The sequence below is a fragment of the Myxocyprinus asiaticus genome, chromosome 43 (assembly GCF_019703515.2).
Source record: "Myxocyprinus asiaticus isolate MX2 ecotype Aquarium Trade chromosome 43, UBuf_Myxa_2, whole genome shotgun sequence".
Classification (NCBI taxonomy): Eukaryota; Metazoa; Chordata; class Actinopteri; order Cypriniformes; family Catostomidae; genus Myxocyprinus; species Myxocyprinus asiaticus.
The window spans coordinates 22,997,152-23,020,230 of record NC_059386.1 but is presented as its reverse complement, the minus strand read 5'-3'; the positions used below and the strand labels follow the sequence as shown (position 1 = coordinate 23,020,230).

General features: G+C 39.9%; 1 protein-coding gene across 4 annotated transcripts in view; it reads right to left on the bottom strand.

The window, feature by feature from the left end:
* LOC127433917 (disks large homolog 2-like) overlaps nucleotides 1-23,079 on the bottom strand; it is a 303,885-nt gene that overhangs the window by 202,240 nt on the left and 78,566 nt on the right. The window contains exon 1 of one of the 4 annotated variants that reach the window (XM_051686269.1): nucleotides 12,795-13,138. The exons of the other annotated variants lie outside the window; for them this stretch is intronic. Coding sequence (XP_051542229.1) covers nucleotides 12,795-12,824 — 30 coding nt within the window. The 5' untranslated portion in view covers nucleotides 12,825-13,138. Of the gene's footprint in view, nucleotides 1-12,794; nucleotides 13,139-23,079 lie in introns of those variants that run through there. 4 annotated transcript variants of the gene reach the window in all.

Genomic DNA, 23,079 nt, shown 5'->3' with positions numbered 1-23,079 from the left:
AAGGCTATACATTATCACAATACCACATTTTCAGTAGTCGTAGTGAAATTTGACGATTTTCAGTACCAGCTTCAAAACCACAACAAATAATAACACTAACTAATATGTTCATTATTATCAAGACTAGTAAACAGTCAGTAATAAAACAACAATAAAAACAGCAATTAATAGAACTAGATTAAAAGTAATAGAACAAAAAATACAAATTAAGAAAAGTCAGTGCTTTTTTAACAGCTTTAAAAGTTTTTAACAGCAGTAGACTATCAAGTATTCAAGTAAACATTCAGAATAAAATGCAACATAAAACTACTACTGCTCTTCACTGTATGATTATAATACATATAATACATAATACTTTTTAAAGCTACTTAAGTTACCCAGTCAAGAGCACTGAGTGTTTTCTTGTTTTCTTGTTATGGTTGTTTGATTATTATGATGACACACTAGACAGCAGCAGGTCTATTAGTTATACTTACAAGTCTGACATTTTAATACAAATCCGCTTTTTTCTCAACTGTTTACATTCACTTTAAACATTACTCTCTGTGTTTACATGAATACCTCACCAAGACGGGCATTTTGGCAGAATTTTTAAATGTATTTGACCGTTCAGGTGCGCATTAGCACAAGCATTTTCGGAACACACGTGCATGTTCAGCACACACACATACGCCGCCTGTCAATCAAACAGGGTGCGGCTGTTACTAGATCACTAGTGAATTATAAAATTACTTTCAACAGGAGAATAAGAATATTAACTTTCTAATAAGTGACACAGGCCTAGGCTATCACAAATATAGCTGGTTTTTTTCATTATTGACGTTTTAATCAGTCTGTTTGTCCAGTCGGGCAAGTAAAATTCTCTTTCACTTGCCCCTTCAAAAATCTCAGCCCGAACATCTATTAACCTCCCAGATTACAACACACATTCAGTATCAATATCTAAAATATTTATATTCTTTTCCCTGTTAAAATGGACCAATTTTCGTACTAGTTATTGCTGATATGGTGCTAATGTAGCTGGTTGACCAGCATAGTCAAACTGTTTACCAGCAAAACTGAGCTAGTCAGCTCATCTTGGCTAAGCCAAGCAGATGGTGTTCAGTATATTAACTTAAACGACAGCAGCTGTGTTCACCGACAAATTACCACAACAACTGAAAGAGATGAATCGGAGATGAGGAAGACTGTTTACAAGCCTGCACAACAAACTGCCAAACCCAGACTGAGTGCAGGCTGGCATTGTGTCCATGTGTGTGTGCTTGCTCCAGCAGGAAAACTAAAGTGAGGTGTGCTAGGCTGGTAGAAATCGCACTGCAGGTGAACAATTACATGTTAGATTCTCAGTAGTTGAACTTATGCAGCAAACAGTGATCCATGCAAAATACCAGGTAAAAAAAAAAAAGAATAACACAAAAATCTAAATTTTGTTGTTACAAACCCGTATGACTTGTTATTCCTGCTGCTCTTTTTGGGCTATCAAGCTCCAAAAAGGACAAAATAGCACCAAAAATGTAGTCCACGCAAAGTGATTGTATGTCTTCAGAAGACTTGGAATGTGATGCACAAGTTGCACAGACTAATTTTATGACACATGTGGGTCCTTTAAGCTTTCAAATAAGTTATTATCTACTGTTGTTTATATTGAAATCAAAGGACTGAACATCCTTTAAAACAACTCCTTTTGTGTTCCACAGAAGAAAGAAAGTCAATCGGGTTTGAAATGACATGAGGGTGGGTGAATAATGACAGTATTTTTATTTTTGGGTGAACTATATCTTTAATATGCTGTTTTTGTGGGAAGCATTAGGTCTTGGCATGTGCCACTTCACCTATCTGACAAACGAAACAGAAGAGACACTTCTACAAATACCAGTGTGAAAAATCCACCTCAAACCTGTGATCACAGCTACTATAAGAGGGAAGCAGCTCTGTGCTTTTCATTCTGTTTAAATGAAGACTGAATCTAATTAACATGAATCCATAGCCAGACACACAAAGTACACAGTGAGTGGATCCTCACAAAAGCCCTGGGCCTTTGGGAGGTACAGAGTACACACTAGCCTATGTGTGTATGCGTACAGAGTGTGTTGTGTGGCCATGTGCAAATTGCTGTATGTGATGGGCAATGACGCCCCAGGAAGGAGCCTAAATGCACACACAGAGCCTTGATCCAGTACTAAAGCTACTATCTCTCTTATCTAAAAAAATTAAATAAAACAACATAAAATCAGGATTTTCCTTGCTTGAATAATCATTACCAAATAAATAAATAAATCAAAACATTAAAAGACTGCATAAAAATTCTACAGAGCAGTCATTACACACAACATATCCTGGATGTATTATAAGTTCATTCTATTTTCGGAATTTACTCAACTATGCATGACATTCCTAGATTGGACCAGCCTTGATGTGAACTGACGGCTCGGTTAATGGCCAGAAAGCGAATTGTCATCCACATGGTTAGCACAAGTAAATTAAATCTGGCTTTGGTCAGCAAAATATTACTTACCGTTTAAAACCAATCCATCCATATGCTGATCTTTTCTTTTTCTTCTATAACAAGCACCTGATTCAGCTCAACATGCATTACTGTATGGATGTCAAGCACCAAACTGCACAGGAAGTGAGGTCTCAATTAACTGTAATTATAAATACTGTTTAGCACTTGGGACTTAATAAGTAATGTACTGGAATGTTCTGTACAATATCGATGCTTCCGGGATAAAATTATGGCATACATAATTAAAGGGATAGTTCACCCAAAAATGAAAATTCAGTCATTATTTACTTAATCCTGTGTTGTTATAACCCTAAATGACTTACTTTCTTTTTCTCAGCACAGAGGGAGAAATTGTGAAAAATGTCAGTGATGTCATACAATGGCAGTTTATAGTGACAACCTCTTAAATCTTCGAAAGAATGCAAAAGTATAATTCAGAAGTCTAATAAATTATTCCACAAGTCTCATGATTGTTATGAAAGCATTTGATAAGGTTTGGTGAGAAACAAACCGAAATCCAATGTATTATTTAGTAAAATTGTTCACTGACCGTTGATCTCCTGTGCGTGTTCATGATAGGGCACGAGTGTCACGGTCCTTTCACTCTGTCAGTCTGGGTTTTTGTCTGACAGGACCATGGCATCATCGTCCCATGTCTGTCTTGTGTTTTGTTGTCTGTCTTTTTGTGAGCACACGGTTTTGGTTGTATTCCCTGCTGTCTTGTTTCATGTCCAGAGCGTGGTGTCTGGATCCTGACTTCCTGTCTGGTTCGGTTTCGGTCAGTCTGGATCCACACACTCATGCTCCATGTTCTGTTTGTTATTGACGTGGGTGCAACGCGCTTATGTCATCTTGGCAGCAAGCACTTGCGTCAATAGTTTATGTCTGTCTCTCACGAACGCGGGTGCGCGTTGCGCTCTCATGCGCTGCTCGCCCGGGTTGTGAGCTGTCTTTGCGTTGTGCTGAGGTTAGGTCACTTTGGTCTGAGATTTCGGGTTTGTGTGTGGCCGAACCTCGCACAGGTGTCCTGTCTTGTTTTTGTCGACTGCTGCGTGCATCTGTACGCTCAGATTTCGTTTAGTGTGAGAGTGCGTGACATCGTTTTGTTTGGCGTTGCTACGCATTCTCTCGTCTTATTTGTCGGTTGGCATGAGCGTATATTGCCTTGGTGATGTGCGCTTATGCCATTCGGTGTTTTGTTGTCTTGTGAGAGCACGTGGCTTTGTTTTGTTTCTGTATCGCCATGTGTTTCTCTGTCTTACGTCATACCCAGCCTCCTTGTTTGCCCATTATTAGTTTATTAGTCACACCTGCCCTGTCTTGTTAACCTGTTAATTTCTCTCCCTATTTTAGTCTCCTCGTGTGTGCTGTCCAGTGCCAGTTCATCTTGTTTTCCAGTCGGTCTTGTGTCTTGTTCCAGTCGGTGTTAATTACCTTTCCTCATTCTGTCGGTCCGGTCGGTCCTGTTACCCTCTGCCCCAGCCTCTGCATTCCATGACAACAAGAGCAACAGTTCACGCAGCCCTCTCGTGACATTGGGGCGTTCAAGCGAAAACTCATTTGTTTATCTAAAAACAGGTCTGCCACAGCGATAGTGACAAAAGAACACAACACAGCTGCACACAAAACAGAGAACAGAACTTACTAAACATATCTGAAGAGTTTGTAGTCGAAGAATTTATGCATTTCTATGTCCAGCCTAATTTTATTAAATATCTTTATCTTTAAAAAAAAATAAAAAAGATATTTTAAAGATATTCATACATTTTCAAGTGTGGTTTAAGGGTCTAAATACTTTTTTGGGGCCTCTGTATATCATTTTCCCAGTTACTCTGCCAAGAAAAACGATTAACCTCATGAGACCTCACGTCCACATCTCAGTTCAGGAGACTATAGGCTGTCATTAAATGGTTAAACTTTCGACACACCCAGTCATGCGACAAAACAACATGCCACCGATCTCAGTTGAGTTTGTATTTGAGACAAATGGCAACAAAACAACATCAGGTAAGAAACCTCATTAAATTGAGTTTTTACATTTAAACCTGTTTGAGTCAAAAGATTTGAGTCTCTAGTTTCATCTGATATGCTTTTCTTAGGATGGTGCATTTAAAACTGTTCTGAGACCAGTGCAAACAGACAGCACACTGGAGGTTAAGTCATTCCCTAATTAGGGAGCAAGGGAGCATCCTATAGCTTTCCTATGCAGCCAAGTGCATTCACTCCTAACATCTGGTCAAAAGTTCAGTTTCAGGCTGCAGATGATGTTTGGACCACTCAACATGTTTGACAGACATGGGACAATGGTAATCAGTACATAGATTCAGAATTTGGCAGTGCAGGCAGTGATTGGATGATGCTGGCCATTACTTTGAATTATAGTAATTTATGCTAATTTCTTATGTAATGTCTGTAACATCTCAAAAACATGAATAACCAACACTCCTGGAAATATAATTAAAAAATATATATATAAAAAAAAAAAAAAAAAATTCTAAAGCTTGGTATTATTTAAAATTTCACAACTTAGTCCCGCTGTCCACATATGTGGACATCAATAAAAAAAAAATTAAAAAAAATAATTAAAAAAAACTGGTCTACATTATTTTATTTTATTTTTTTTTGGTTTTTGCATTAATGTAAAAAAATACATTATGGTAAAGAATGTACACATGCAATATATAATCTGTAAATGTTGTCCGTTCATTCAAACAGTATGAAGATGGGCTGCAATGACTTGAGCACCAGTCAAAGACATTTCCTGCACTGTTCAGATAATCCTGATGGTCAAACTGCAGCTGCAAGGTTTGGATGATGAGTAGTTTTTTTACTTTGAAGGGTCTGGAGAGGCATTCCTGGCTCTCTGAGGACAGGGTCCATATGTTGCAGTTGACAGTGCATACAGTCACAGCAGACAGCCTCAGTGGAGTTTGAGCATGAGCTGCCAGTGAACTTAAGAATCGGAGCAGACTAGAAATTAATTAAAAGTTTAATTGCTTTTTACAGGCTGTTTAATTACACTGGTAAAGGCCAATTAGATTTGAGCTTTGAGACATCTCCTTCGGAGTAACATAAAAGAAGAATTAAGATGACTTCTTTAAGCTGGGCCCAATGATAATGATTCACCTACGAAAACTCATACTCATACTTGTGTGTCCTAAGTTTGACTTTATTTAATTGAATATCCTCTGGTATTTTTTCATGGAAGGAAAATAAAGCCACTTTCCACTCTGAGTGTGACCGGCTGGTTTCAGCTGTTTTTGTCAGGGCTAAGGTGGTTAGATCCACCTCAGATGGTCTACCAGCCTGTCCAAGCAGGCTAGGCTGGCCTGACTTTTGGGCACTTTTCAGCTGGTCATGTTTGGAAAACATCTGGCTGACCAGTTACCCCAGACAGGCCATCTTACAGCCAGCTTGGCCAGGCTGGGAAACCAGCTAGATCAGCTTAAAGCAGTCAAGACCAGCAAACTACTTTTAAATGGTTTAAGCTACTTTTTTTTTTTTTTTTTTTTAGCAGGGAGCAAAGAAATCTCTTCGGTTCTCTTCCTTTGCAACAAAAATTACTGTTTACCACATTGCCTTTCAGTTAATTGCGTAATGGATAAATACAATGACTTCATTATCTGCATATCTATTGAACAAATATTACAGATTGTGTATAAATGAACAAATCTTACAGTCAGCATCCAGCAATTTTAGATATCTGTAACAAGGGAATGAATAGTAACTCAGTAAATGGAGCAACCAAATTTACACGTAATGGATTAGAGTCCAGATATGGATCTCACCAAAAAGTAATGCTAAAAATACTCTTGCTGGTTTACAAACTGTAAGCATGGCTTTGGGTTATATAAGCCTGCAGCGTGGGTTTACTCACACGGAAAACCTAATTAAGATCCCTACGTAAAATCTCTTTCTCTCTAAAAAACAACCAGTAGCACTGGGCTAATCACTCTATTAATCATGGCAACACTGTTCATAATCACACCCAGCAAATCTCCAAAAAAACAGAACTGTGTAGGGACACCTCACACCTGGACAAAATTAGTCTCGAAGCAGCAGAGAGCTCATTTTGACAGAGGAGTCAGAGCTGGGATGAGACAGATTGAAGTTTATTTGGAGTTAGTCTTACACTGCTAAAATACTTGCTTAGGCCAGAATAAATTTCCACTGCACTTCTAGTGTTGGTTTAGCTGGTGAACCAGCATAGCCATGCTGTGTGCCAGCAGAAAAAAAAGCTGGGTTACTGGGTGGAGAGCTCCAAAACTCCAGTTGAGTTGAGTGTAATTTTGTCCTGCCTTGTGGCAGAGTCCAGGTTGCACACTAACCATAATAAGCAATGGAGGCCAACGGTAGCTAAAGGACACACAACAGGAGCCCAGCATCTCTCCCACTGTCTCTCTGTGCCTGCGATTTAAAAATAGAACCATGATTTCACAAAAATTAATGAACAAACAACACGTAAGCTCTATGACCAAAGTTGTGAGAACATGGTGAGAAAAGGAACATTTTTGCCCCAAAACATCCTCCTCATTTCCTTTCACCCTGTTTGAGGGCCTCCAGGGCTGAGTGTAGAGCACAATCAGCGAAAAACCGAACTAAAGTGCTTACTGCATGTTTCAGTGTGGGGGTCATGAACCCCCATATTCAGCATCTCCATCAATTAGTCCTGACATTGAAATGTCAATAATTTAATCATTAGATATTGTGAATAAGGGAACAGTGACTCCTGAGGAATGACAGACCTCACAGCTTACAGTTTCATGGCGTGTCGATTAAATAAATGTTTAATTTTACATTATTTATTGACCCTAATGATGTCACACCGCATTCTAGGGATGGGCTGAAATTTCAGCCACTGAAAATTTCGGGTTAAACAGCCAAAATGCAGAAAACTGCATTTTTGGGTTTTAGCCTGAAAAAGAAAATAGGCTGAAATCTTGGCTGGAAATATGAATCGAAAACTACTTTTGCAGATATAATAACTGAAAATTTGACATGGAGAAAAAGCAAATTATTCAGGTTTAATTGGGTTTCCATAATGGATAAATATAATGACTTCATTAACTGCATATCTATTGAACAAATATTACAGTCAGCATCCAACACTTTTGGATAGCTGTAACAAGGGAATGAATAGTAAGCCGGTAATGAATCAGCCGAAAAGATTCCCGGAAAAGGTTTAAACTCAGGAGCTCAGGTTAGCAGTTTGAATCCGAGTCAGTGAATCAGCCGTCAATATGTCAATATGTAACACAAACTGGGTTTATACTGGGTTGGCTAAAGTAAATGTGAATCATTGTGAGTTTCCATCCACTACGTCATGCGCATTATCTTTAGGGAGCCTGTCTTGTCATGATTGTGTAATATCTCCTAAAAAAGGGCTGAAACGGCTGCTATGCCCATACGCCGCCAGCCTGTATACCTGGAAGTGCCCGCGTTCAAAACTGTTTTGACACATTGTGAAGACCCACTGTAACAACCAGCTTTGGGTTATACAATTCCAAATGTCAAGGACTAGGTTCGGAGAATTGTGTGCGAAGTTTGGACCTTTCGTTCAGCCAGTCACAACTAGCTATCGCACACCCATAACATGAGCAAAAATGGTCAAAACACATCATCGTTTTGCAAATCAATCACATAGTGCACATTTTGACTTATGAGAAACTTTAGAAAATCCACCTCTGCCTTGCACATAAACTTTTAAGTGAATTTTGAGCATTTATGCAGACTCAAGCGTTTCCATTCAGGTTTTCTCAGGAGCAAATTTTAAATTTGCATTAAAAAAGGTTTGATAGAAACCCAGCAAATGATGGTTGATGATGATATCTTGTCTGAAAGAGCTCACATTAATTGCGGTCAAAATTCAAACGTGATTGCAAATTAAGTGTGTCCATACATAATGTGTCACAATTCCTAAATATTAAAAAATTAAATGTATATTTGTGTTTGTATTTTCCCTAAAAGTGATACTGGCTTATTAATAAAGCTCATTAACCATTCTCAAAGAGATTAGCTGTTCAAATTTGCATACTGTTAGATTATGTACTGCATTTGATAAAGAACCTACTACTTCTTGGCAATTAATAAAGTTTGTTCTTTATGTAGCATATGCAGTGTGAATTCATTGCTGGACATACTTCATACGGGAATGTGTGCATTGTCCCATGACCTGAATATGTGGCATAATAACAAAAACCACAAAAGTTTTTTTCAGTTTTGTTAAACAAGAACAATTTAACCACAAGGAACAACTTTCTTGTTATATATAGCACTTACAGTTGAAAAGATTCACCCGATTTGCGGTTCTCCGCTGTTCTTTTTTTTATTCAGCATTTTGAATATGACGTATTTTCAGCTCCCGTGGGATTTTGGGATAGTAAAGTGTCCAGTGGATGCGCACTTCAGAATTAAGGCAGATGTAGTAGGTCATCTAGATATTTCTTGTCTACTGTTTTATTACTACGAAGGATTTGGATTCAGAAATACTACTCAACTGACATACTGCTTTTAGCATACTATATATTAGGGAAGTATACATATTTGGTGGCAGGCATGGTGTTATTCATACATTTGTAATTGTGGCTATCTTTTTTGATCCAGTTAGTAGACCTTAGTGATTTTTTTTTTGAAGGTGTGCAATATATAACACTTGAGTGTGTGTGTGTGTGTGTGTGTGTGTGTGTGGGCGGGTTTGGGAAGTTTACGAGGAATTTTTTTTTTTTTTTGGTTACAAACTGGTAACAAGGGTTTTATGCTATAAATGTGGTTTATGAGGACATTTCTAGTGTCCCCATAATTCAAATCACTTACAAAACACTAAACAATGTTTTTTTTAAAATGTAGGGGTACGGTTAGGGGATACAATCTATAGTTTGTACAGTATAAAAATCATTATGTCTATGGAGAGTCCTCATAAGGATAGCCGCACCAACATGTGTGTGTGTGTGTGTGTGTGTGTGTGTGTGTGTGTGTGTCTGAGATACACACTGAGAGACAGGAACAGACCCTGCATCTGTTAGCTGCTCATGTTTACCACTCTAACAAGGCACAGTAAGGAGGTAACATGAGCACTCTCTCTCAGACACATACACACTCACACACCTCACACACAGAGACAGTCTGGGTCCAAGCAGCAGTGTAGCCAAGCCGAAACACGAGAGCCCAAGTGAACAATGCCGTTATTCTAAGAGGCAGAGATGGCAGACGGATGAAGGACGTACTCAGAGATCCTGATTGGAGCTGATCAACAGAGACCGTGTGAACACAGACTGGGAACATGTTCAACTCACATAATCTCAATCCATTTCATGTTGTTCTCGCTCCTTCTGCTTTTTTTTTTTTTTTATCTGTATTTCCTGTCCTTTCTGTCTTGTTTGTATTATCATCAAAAGGTACTGCTCACTCTATCCCAGTGAAAGCCTGTGGGGGTGTTCATTTAGCAACGTTGTACCTCAAGGTTCGGTGCTGGGCTCGCTCATATTCTCTGTATACACAACATTATAAGGGCGCCTACACACTAGAGAAAGTTCCAATGGAGCATTCAATGTATATGAATGTGTTTTAACAGGGCTCCAGACTGCGACTAAAATAGTTGCAAATAAGACAAAAAATAAATAATTGCAACAATAATTAAAAATCTAGTTGCCATTGGCAAAAGTTTGTGTGCGTTCACGCAACCAGAAGCACACCCCAAGCCATACTGTCCGATTCGAGGAAAAATTACTCTTTTTAACTGGGTCTTTTTAATGAATCAGCCAAAAAGATTCCCGGAAAAGGTTTAAACTCAGGAGCTCAGGTTAGCTGTCTGGATCAGAGTCACTTTCTCAGTGAATCATACAGTGAATCAGCCGTCAATAAGTTCACAGCTGACTACAGGATTACAAGACATTTAAAACATGCAATTGCCGATGATCTACTGTTGATGAATTATTGCTCACTTTGTTATAAGAAAATGTTAACTTTGTAGTGTTTATATTGTAATACACTGTAAATTATTGTAAAAGTGCATATTTTGTTTCTCTTAACTGTTTGTTAGAGCACCTGGGAGCACAGACATTTCAAATAAGAGTTCTCGTAGTATTTCGGCCTTGTTTAAAAAAAAAAAAAAAAAAAATCTGCTTAGTACTGGTATTTTGGTAGCAAAATAAACTGCATCTGGGATTCCATTTAATTTGGACTCTTGTAGTCTCTGTGTCTGGGCTGCTCTGTCAGAGTAAGGAGAGACTAAGAATTTTTTTTTTAATACATTATCTTGGTTCTGAACAACCATCTAAATCAAGCAATTTTGTACATTTGGCAATTAAAAACAGCCATTTGGCTCCTAGTCTTGAAGTGGCTGAATGTTTCAATGTATCTGTAGGCATTTTATTTATTTTTTGTCTGGAGCCCTATTCAAAGACGTTGAAGGAGCTGTGCCAGTTTGAAATCAAGTAGGAGTACATTAAATTGGATTCCAAAAAGCAACTGGAACCAGCTGTCTGAAATTTTCATTGGTTGATGGCCACATTCACGCTGTTTTCAGTCCTGTATTTGAGGGCTTAATACGGTTACATTCACAGACAGGTTTATTAGGAGGGTGACAACCACATTCTACAACCGAACTGAAACCCACAAATCTTCAGGACTCACAACCACGTTTTCGGCAAACCCGTTGCTGTGTGAACGGAACTGTGCTGGACAACTAGTTATATAATGTGAGAGCCAAACTGCACTGTACATATGCATGTTTGTGTAAATCATAAGGGGTTTTGTTAACTCACAGAGATGAAGATACATTATGAGCTGCATGTCATCTGAAGATCCAGCCGCTGTCTTCCACCAGAGCTGCTCGCGGGTGCGACCCGCGTGACACAAATGCTGCGCTCTGCACTCGGTTAAAATGCACTCAAAACCGTTGTCAGTTCATTATGACCTGATGGATGAACTTGTGCCTCAGTTCGACTCATGTATTTAATAACGCAGCGCCAATTGTGATAAGACATGTCGGTGTTATGGATATCGCCATCTTTGATATTTACTTTAGTTACTCTCACTACAGTTACAGATGTTAGAATACAGGCTTGACTTCAGTTGTTCATTCATAAAGACAGTATTCAAGTTGCTATGTAAGCTGTTGAATGAACAGCACATTTCAAGACTCACACCTGTAAGTTAATGCGGTTGACAATCCCAAAAACTGACTGTGTGAACTTAGCCAATGTGGCCAAATTCTAAATGCATTTTCTCTCTACATCGTAATGATGCATCATCCCCTTTGCCATCAATTTCTAGCATTCTCTGACATAGCATAAATTATAGAGAGCATACAGAACCTTGAGTGGAAGTGTCGTCATCCCCAGCTAAAGCAAACATGAAAGAAACCATCAAGCACCGGGGCATCAGACCTGACCACAAATGCTGGTCTTTGCACATCAGCTTCAAACAAACACAAAAACACACACACACCCCTAAACCTAACCCTCACAAAAAACATTCTGCATTTTTACATTTTCAATAAACATCGTTTAGTATGTTTTTTAAGTGATTTGAATTATGGGGACACTAGAAATGTCATCATAGACCACATTTATAGCATAATACCCTTGTAATTACCAGTTTGTAACCTAACAAATTGTCCTCATAAACCACATAAACATGCCCTTTTACAGGCTTAGGATAAAGCCACATGTTTACCAGGATGTTTGCCCTTTCAGTAGTGAACTGCAGCACAAGTGCACATACACAAGATATTGCATCCAAAAATGACAATTCTGAGAAAAACACTTTTTGTGTTCCATGGAAGAAAGAAAATCATTATGTTAATGATGACATAATTTACATGTGTGGGTCACTTTAAATCAAGCAGGATGCTAAGACGATGCTATTTGTGTATAATGCAGAACAAGTATGAGAGTATACAACACAGGAAAAACAGAGCGAGAACATCTGAACGATGATAGACAGAAAGAGAAAGAGAGTAAAAAAGAGGAATGATATCAAGTGCACATGTGAGGAAGATGGAACACTAAGTGGGAGGTCACAGAGAAACATAGTAAGACAAAGTAAAAGAGCGAAATAGAGAGAAAGAGAGTTGAAAAATAACATAACAAAGAAAGAACTGGAAAGAAAGAGACGACACAAGCTTGCAGGGCGAGTCACGTTGCTGCAGTTATTTCCAACTTAGTATGACAAGCCTTAAAATGTTTACGACATTCAGCAACTTGATTATCGAAACTACATTTAATCACACTAGTCTTATAGTCCTCTCCCTACACACACACACTTAATCTATAAAGTATTTTCTTACCTCTGTGCTCCTCTCACTCTTTTTCTGCATGCTTCTCTTTAAGAGTGTGTGTGCGAATGTGTGTGTATGTGTGTGTAAAAGTGTGTTTGACTGAGTGTTCAGTCAGACAGAAGAGAGGCTTGCATACTGTGGAGTGGCTTCCTTTTCTCTGGGCAGCCTCAGAGACTTTGTTCATCGTTTTTCTGTGTGTGTGTTTGTGTGTTTGTGTGTGTGTGTGTATGTATGTGTGTTTGTGAGTGTGTGTGTGTGTGTGTGTTTGTGAGTGTGTGTGTGTGTGTGTGTGTGTGCATGCCAATAATGTGGGGAGGCCCTGAATCACTTCCCCACCGCTGCATCCAGCACTCTGCGGCACTCAGCTAGTGTACTGTAGGGAGTGCAGCCAAGCAGGAACCAAGAGAGGAGGAGCCACAGAACACACACGGACAAATTGCAATGCAACATGGTTTCCACTCAGGAAAACGGCAGTTGACAGGTATAAGAACAAAAGCTTTTATGGCTTATATGACTCAGTGAAGTGAAGTGTCAAGCTCTGAGTGTTAACTGTATTTACATAGTAAGCTGTGACAAGGCAAGCATTACTTTTACTACTGCTCATAGGCTACTTAGAGTTAGGGATTTCAACGAACCCCTAACCCTAAATATAATACATTGTCACAGAACCCGTCTTGAATTATTTGTGCTACAGATGTGATACCTCAAATCATGTGGCTTGTTGAGGAGAGATGTGCTATTACATTTCTAAGCAATCAAACTTTTCCCATAGAAATTGATGGAGGGATGGACACAATGTGTTTGTGTGTGTGTGTGTGTGTGTGTGGGGGGGGGGGGGGGGTGGCTCTTTAGACTTAGGCCATTAATTTACCTGACAACCACCCAGAACACCCTAGCAACTGCATAGCATTGCACTAAAAACCACGGCTAGGTATTGATTCAGATTTCCCATTTCAATATGATTTGATTTGGATTCATCTGGATATATATTTCAGTTATGTCCATACTGCAAACATATGAAAGAAATTCTCTCTCAGATAATGCTTTTAATTATACAGGGAATCTTTTAACTTGGTACATTACGAAAAAATAATTGTAAGAAATTTCTTTTGGCATTCGTTTTTCATAATTTTGGTGACATTTTAGCTTTTTTTAAATTATTTGTATTTCATCAATAAATATGTCTTGAAATTGCATATATTATATTGCATATATATATATATATATATATATATATATATATATATATATATATATATATATATATATATATATATTTCGTTACATGTTTTGTTACAAGTATTTGTATTGCAAGTGCTAAAACATTACTGTCTCTTAAGGCAGTTCAGTAAGTGTTTCTGTAACGATGCACTGGTGCTAGCAATGACAATGGAGACGATGATGATAAAGATGAACCCAAGTGCAGTTTAATTTACATAAGTGAGATCCAATAACCCTAACTATAAATGTGAAAAAAACATAAACATGAACATGAACTTGAATATAAACTTAACATTAACTTGAACTGACATAAACTTGACCTGACATGAACAACATTACCAAACATATAATACCTAAAAAAGGACAATGGAAAACATGAGGGTTTAAATACATGGACATGGGAGAACACATGACAAATATAACCAATAAATAGACAGAACAGATAACAAGATAATAACCAATAAACCAATGAAAACAAGACACATAAACATGGAGGGAAACAGGAATCACATGACTAGGGACACATGACATGAAACAGGAAATAAACTTTCAAAATAAAAGACATGAAATACATGAACACACACATTAAACATGACAAAGTTCCAAAGTTCTGTAGGGATCTGGGGGGTCTTGAGGCGTGGGGCATGGCCTGGCGAGACAGGGCATGGGGCATGGGACCAGGGCAGAGTCAATGGAATGTGGGGCCCTGAGAGGCTCGAGGGGCGGAGCCGTGGAAGGTGGGGTTGTGAGAGACTTGAGGGGTGGAGCCATGGAAGGCGGATCCGTGAGAGACTTGAAGGGTGACACCAAGGATCTTGGTACCCAGAGAGTAGCCGAAGACTCGAAGGGCCAGGGTGGAGCCGATGGCGGAGAGGACCAAGGTGGCACTGGAGGCTCGGAGGAGCAAGGCAGAGCTGACAGATCGGAGGGACGAGGCACAACCAGAGGATCAGAGAGCCAAGGCGGAGCCAGGTGACCAACAGACCAGGAAGGAGCCGGAGGGACGAGGGACCCCAGCAAAGCCAATAGGCTGAAGGACCGCAGTGGAGCTGAGGGAACGCAGAGCCGAGGCAATGTCGAGGGACCGACAGGCCAAGGCAGTGTCCAGGGCTCGGAGGGTCCAGGCGGGGTCGGTGGGTTGAAAGTTCCCTTTGCCTGATCAGGAGAACTAAGGGTGGATACAAGGGCGGGAACCATCTCCAGGCTCAGGTGTGGCTGTGACGTGGCATGGAGCAGGCTCAGGCATGGCTGTGACATGGCATGGAGCAGGCTGAGGTGTTGCTGTGACATGGCATGGAGCAGGCTCAGGCGTGGCTGTGACATGGCATGGAGCAGGCTCAGGCGTGGCTGTGACATGGCAGGGAGCAGGCTGAGGAGTTGCTGTGACATGGCATGGAGCAGGCTTAGGCATGGCTGTGACATGACATGAAACAGGAAATAAACGTTCAAAATAAAAGACATGAAATACATGAACACACACATTAAACATTACAGTTTCAAAGAAGTGTTTTGGTTGAGCACATATTAATGAGACTAGAGACTGTAAATTGTTTAATCCATCCATGCTATTTGTGTTTAGAATTAAATGTTTCTGTTTTTGTTGTTTTTGATCATCAACTGACTGTAAAGAACAGAAAGGGTATTAAAAATACACAATTCAATGAAAAATGAATTGCATGGATCTCATCTTAGGACACACATTACACGGAACAAGTCAAACCAAACGTTTACTCTCAACCTTTAGTGAAAGGATCTCGGTGCTGAACTTCTTTGCCTCTGTACTACTTAATCACTGGTGAGTGAAATCTGAAATATTACCAGCAGTGGCTAATCACAGGCATTTTTAATCATATATAATTAAATGTGGTCACATATGCGAGTGTTTTACTTGCATTGTAGAGGGTTGCGCATAGATTAAAAGATTGATTTTGGGTATTTGTGAAGAATCTATATTGGGATCATTCAAATGAAGGTCTCGATTAATCGTAAAATCTAAATGTTTACCCAGTCCTACTAAAAACCACACAGAACACCTTGGCAAGCACATAGCAACATCCTGGCAACACCCAAGCACAGTGGTGGTAACTTTTCCCCGAGCAAGGATCACACACATTTTCTTCAGAAAATGTAAAAAATAGTTTATATCTAGTTACTGTATATTACTCCATAGACCAATACTTTGGCATCGTCACCACCTACGTCACAGTTGGAAGTGGTGGCAAAAAGGCCGGCGCAAACAGTAAACCAAACCTGTAGTTGGCTGACCAAACAGTCCTCAAAAAGATAGCTGTTACCTTTAAATTGTCTGGTTAAGATAAATTAAATGTTGTGCTGTGCTGTTGGCTGTAAAAATCGCAATGGCAAAAACCGAGGGCTTCACTTTTATCGGATTCCGTTAACAGAGCTGACTGGACTGAGGAGATCATTTCCAATTCACGGCTTTTCACCGAACATTTTATTACAGGTATGTTATTTACTCATATCATACATCCTTCAATAACAGTTCCTGTGCAAAGCTTGAATCGTATTTCGATTGGTTCACAAGCAATTCACTCTGGTATGAGCTGAAAAACCACACATATATAGATAGTCCAAATCACAATGAAGACGCACACACATACAGTGTCATTTTGCACATCGCTGGAAATGCAACAAAATGGTCAAAGATGTCCATCTAGTGCATGTTTACATACACCAACAATTAAAAATAGTGCAGATGGGCAAAAGAACAGTTTGTTGAGCAGTTTGTGCTAAAAACAGCAAGACCCAGAGCAGCTGCCTGAAAGAGAATGGCACCTCCTCTTCAGAGTTTAACTTGACACCGCATCTTTAAAAAATGGTGCGAAATACGTAACAACGTTCAGAGATGTCTGTCTAGTGCATATTTATATACAGAAATAATTCAAAATAGTCCAGATGTGTCCCCTTTTGTGTTTAGGAATAGTTTGGCCACACTAGGCCTATTTGTCCTGCTCTCTCTCTCCCTCTGAGTATGAACAGTGCGCCAGTGTGCAAGGGTGTGATGATGAAATGTAGGCGTTGATGTTTTTCGCTGTAGAGGTGGTCATGAATTAATGAGCCCCCTAGTGACATAGGGAAGTCACAGAAGTATAAAACAAGGCGTTTTTGCAGCTTGGTTTCATTAAATGCTTTTATTGCATTGGGCATTAAGTTTTGAGTTCTGAAATTTACAGTATATTTTTATAGTAGAATAACCTCTTATATGTCAAAATATCAAGGGCAGTTTGATTCATCATGACGTGACCCCTTTAAAGTAATTTTTTTTTTAAGTATGTTTACTTATTAACCTGTTGATGCTCATTGACCCCACCCATGTGTTTGACTTTACTTTGCTTAAATTAGTTCACATTTACCATATAGTGTGCTGTTCAAAATTGTTCATAATGTTGACAAATTATATGTCACATATTCCCTGTTTTTGTGTTGACTTTTATGTTGAAATTCTTGTTTAGTTCCTGTTTCCTGTTAGTTTGTAGTCCTTCTGTAGTTTCATTTTATAATTGGTTTTCCCCTGATTGTTTCCACAGGTGTTCCTCGTTCCCTTGTTTGCCCCTATGTATTTAAGCCCTTGTTTTCCCCTGGTTTCTTTGTCAGTCTTTACATGTGTTGTAATTTTCTGTGCTTGGTTTCTTGTGTTTTTGTTTCATTTTATTCTGAGTTACCTTGTTCATCTTTTGTTTTTCATTAAAGCCGCATTTAGATCCTCATTCCTCATCTGCCTCGTCACAGAAAGCCTGACCTAAAAATGGATCTAGCGGCCGTAAGAATTCTGCTCCTTCAGCAAGGGGACCGTCCAGTTGAGGATCGTGTCCGTGAGTTTCTAGAGCTGGCAAATTTAGTGCACTATCCAGACCGCTCTCTGGAGGTTTTCTTCCGGGCCGGTCTGAATAGTGCACTGAGGGAACTGATACCTCCGGCTGACCCTCACTGGATGCTCGCCGAATATGTGGAGAAGGCTCTGGAACTTTGCGGTTCCCTTTATACAGTGGATTATGGCGGGAACCCGAGCCAAAACCCGCGTCTTCGGCTCCCTTGTTGAAGCCTTCCACGGCCCCTGTCTCGAAGCCTTCCACGGCCCCTGTCTCGAAGTTGTATGATCTGCCACTGATGTCAGTGCATAGGGTCATGAAGACACTACCTCGCAAATTACTAATGCCCACGCCTGCCACGGCCAACGAGCTGGAAGCTTCGTCCGTCCCAGATCCAGCGTTGCCAGTCTCGTCCATCCTAGAGCCAGCGTTGCCAGTCTCGTCCATCCTAGAGCCAGCGTTGCCAGTCTCGTCCATCTGAGAGCCGGCGTTGTCGGAACTTCGGCCATCCGGAGGAGGAGAAGAAAAGTTTGTGTTCCCGAGTCTCCGCCCACGGAGGTCGTTCCCGAGTCTCCGCCCACGGAGGTCGTTCCCGAGTCTCCGCCCATGTTTGCAGCCATGGTGGTTGCTTCCGATTCATCCAGGACTCTTTGTCTTGAGCCTTCCACAGCTCTGTCTTCCAGCGGCTCCGCCCCCAGAGACTATTTCCCCAGCGGCTCCACCCCAGAGACTATTTCCCCAGCGGCTCCGCCTGCTCCCCCAGAGACTCCTCCCGCCTGACCCAGTCCCTGTCCTGGGGCTGCCTCCCAGGCCTCCTGACCCTGTCTCGGCCCTGCAGCTGCCTCCCAGGCCTCCTGACCCAGTCCCCACCTTGAGGTCATCTCCTTGGTCTCCTGGCCGTCCGCCTGATCTGCTCTGGCCTCCTGGCCGTCCGCCTGATCTGCTCTGGCCTCCTGGCCGTCCGCCTGATCTGCCCTGGGCTCCCTGGCCTCCTGGCCGTCCGCCTGATCTGCCCTGGGCTCCCTGGCCTCCTGGCCGTCCGCCTGATCTGCCCTGGGCTCCCTGGCCTCCTGGCCGCCCACCTGATCTGCTCTGGTCTACTTGGTCCTCCGAGCCTGCAGCGTCGCCCTGGCTCTCCATCCCTCCAGCTCCACCTTGGTTTCAAGCCTCCCTGACTTTGCCTTGTTCCTCTGCTCCCCTTGCCCCTTGTGCCCCCTTGAACTGCCTGTTTACCCCTTGTGCCCCCCTGAACTACTTGTTTTCCCCCACACTCCATGGACAAATTTTTTTTTTTGGGAGCGTCTGGAATCCGCTCCTTAAAAGGGGGGCTCTGTCACATTCCCTGGTTTTGTTGACTTATGTTTTCTTGTTTAGTTCCTGTTTCCTGTTAGTTTGTAGTCCTTTTTGTAGTTTAATTTTATGATTGGTTTTCCCCTGATTGTTTTCACAAGTGTTCCTCGTTCCCTTGTTTGCCCCTATGTATTTAAGCCCTTGTTTTCCCCTGGTTTATTTGTCAGTCTTCACATGTGTTGTCATGTTCTGTGCTTGGTATCCTGTGTTTTTGTTTCATTTTATTCTGAGTTACTTTGTTCATCTTTTGTTTTTCATTAAAGCCGCATTTAGATCCTCATTCCTCATCTGCCTTGTCACATTATATATCTTTATAATATGTCAACATTATTAAATTTTTTTTTTTTTTTTTTGACTAGACTATATGGTATGTGAACTAATTTAAGCAAAGTGACATCAGTTCTGGGGGGGGGGGGCATGCACATCAACAGGTTAAACAAGCTGACAAAGTGTCAATGAAGAGCATGCTTGAGGTGAAATGAGTGATATTTGGATAAAACTGAAAGAATTTGTGAGCAGAGTATTTTTATTGTGCATCATCAAGCAACCAATCCAACATTTTATTACAGGCATGTTATTTACTCATATCATTATAATAGTATAGCTAAGAATATTTTTGTATTTATGATGGCTTTGTCATACTTTCATTTAATCGATGATTATAAGTAGCATTTTTACAAGCAATAGTGTATCCAAACCTAGCTCTGAACCCGAAGGATAATTTTATTCTAAATGATCTTTTAGTGATTTATTTAGGGGAGATAGCTAGTGCTAGCTTTCTAATCTGTTAAATCTAACACAACAGTTGAAAGCCAGCTTTCTGCCACCACTTACTGTGCATTTTAACATGCAATATTTGAAAAACTATGGGACTGGTCAATTGGTTAACTGTTATGGGATGTGTATGTGTGTGTGTGTGTGTGTGTGTTTGCTAATAGAGCCTGACAGGAACAAGCTGTGCTTACGCAATTAATGTGTATGCATTAAAGTGACAGACAGCAAGTGAGTTTGTGTATGATAACTGCAGCAGTTTTAATAAAGCTGTATTGGGTGGTGGTGACTCTAAACCTGCTAGCACTAACTAATGAGAACACACAGGAAACCACACAAACCCACTCACACATACAGGCACGCACGCACACACACAATGAACAGACACAAGCATAAGGAAACACAAGCATGTATTCTTTTAAGAAAGCTCCAGGGAAAATCGGAAAGACTTTCACAGTACACAACAAAGACATCAAATATCAACACCACTTCCTGACTGCTTGTTAAAAGCAGATGAAACCCTGAGCAAAGACACCATGAGCAAAATCCTAAATCCAAAACACTAAATCCATCCAAACATGAAGAAATGCAAAGTTACTAGTGGCTGGAACCAGTTAAAGCTGATGTTAAAATACTTTACTATTCAATCTTAAAATGTAGGAATAACTATAAGTAAGCTATTAGTAGGTTGATTTCCTCGAAAAGTGTAAACATTTTGGCTCTGGAGCGCTTTCCAAAATTGTTCTGTTTTTTTGAGTAGCCCAGTCAGCTTGACACAGCAACATTGGCTCAACCAGTAGCGAGAGTTTGGGGCGGGACTATCTTTTTTCGACTAATGGCAGACCGGGGTGTATTCAGAAATTTGCTTGAAAATGTTTTTTTTTTTATTTTTATTTTTATTCCGCTTGGTGACGCTAGTGTCGCAGAAATTACACACTTCTGCTTAAATTAAAACTGAATGAAAACATATTCATTAACTGAAATAAAACAAAAAACTGACATAATTATAAAACAGAAACTAAACAAAAATACATGTTCATGACTCAAAAACAAATTGAGATAAAATATAACCACAAATTAACTACATTTGTAGTTTCAGTTTTTGATACACACTAAATTATACAATTTTAAAACTTTTGCAGTCACCATTATTGAACATGAAAATGCCACTATTGATAACACTAGCCATGAGAAATGTAATAGTGTTAAATATATTTAAATGATATCAGTTAACACGTTGATTTTGGCAGTCCAAACCTAAATATACTGAAAAATTAAAGACAAAACAAAGATAAATATTTGTTAAACAGTTGGCCAGTAGTCATCTTCTAGCACACACTGCAGGTCCAGGATGGAGAAGATGGCATTGTGCACCACCCAAACTGTGCCACCCTGCTGAAGCTAACTCTCTGTAAGCATTGCTGCATTCATAACTAGAACTGTATGAGACTTCTGTGTGAAAAATTCATGGCTACATGACTCAAAGCTTGCTCTACATTTTTAGCTGATGGGTCAGGACTGTTTGGGTACCTCTCTCTCTCTCTCTCTCTCTCTCTCTCTCTCTCTCTCAGTCTGAATTCACATGGAAAAATGCCCTGCCTCTGATCCCTGGCTGCACACACATTAGTTGAAAACCAAAATCTAGAGCATGACTGTGCACAATGTCTGTTTCTGTTCAGTTAGAGTGTTTCCTTTATGTGAAAGGGTAAAGAACTACTGTAAATCTAACTTTATTTCTGGCTCACACTATCATATTCTTGCAAGATAGGATATGCAACATGTTAACTGCCATCAGCTGGCACTTCAAGCCACATATAGTAAATTCTAATACTGTGAATAATTGAGCTGACATTACTTTCACTTGTAGTCTTACTGCCTAAAAGTAGATTTTGTAGTGAATAGCACACTTTCTCTGTAGCCACTTAAGAGTGGGAATCAGAAAATCATGGCTGGGTCACAAAAATAATATTGTGATTCTTTGTTTAGTGTGTTACTTACACAAGAATATCAATTCAGTATCTTGAGATATCTATTCTATCATTTTATTAATTCATTATTTTTTTCAAAAATGACGACTCTCCCACAGTTGTGGCTTCATATCAACCACACCAAACAATTTAAAGGGGTAATTTTATTTTATTCCTTGAGGTCCACTGATAATGATAAAGTTTTTTTTAGCACAAAAACAGTCATAATTTAGTAATATATGATCATTTTCCACCCTGTCTCTGGGCCTCTGTCTGAAACGCTCAGTTTTGGCCTATAAAGTGCCATCTTTAAACTTCAGTGTAAATGGACCCTGTTATGATACAGCCATATTTGAAACTCAATCATAAGAGAATGAGCAAGCTCAACAACATTATAAAACCACATTTCAGGGCTTACACAAAATGCACATCCAACACATTGCATCCAAATATATTGAACTGTTCCTTTACTGTAAGCACAGCAGTCACATGAACTATTATTGAAATATTCATGAATGAAACAGTTTACTCGTGGTTTTGCAATCTGGTCAAATAGTGTTTTTAACTGCCCCATCCTTCAATAACAATTCCTGTGCAAACCTTGAATCGTATTATGATTCACCAGCAATCCACGCTGATATGAGCCGAAAAACCACACATACATGGTCCCAAAACACAATGAAGATGCACACACATACAGTATCATTGTGCACATCACCGGAAATGCATCAAAATGGTCAAAGACATCCATCTAGTGCATGTTTACATACACCAACAATTACAAAAAGTGCAGATGGGCAAAAGAACAGTTTGTTGAGCAGTTTGTGCTAAAAACAGCAAGACCCAGAGCAGCTGCCTGAAAGAGAATGGCACCTCCTCTTCAGAGTTTAACTTGACACCGCATCTTTAAAAAATGGTGCGAAATACATTACAACATTCAGAGACGTCTGTCTAGTGCATTTTTATAAACAAAAATAATTCAAAATAGTCCAGATGTGTCCCCTTTGGTGTTTAGGAATAGTTAGGCCACATTAGGCCTATTTGTCCTGCTCTTTCTCTCCCTCTGAGTATGAACAGAGTGCCAGCATGCAAGGGTGTGATGATATAATGTAGGCATTGATATTTTTCGCTGTAGAGGCTGTCATGAATTAATGA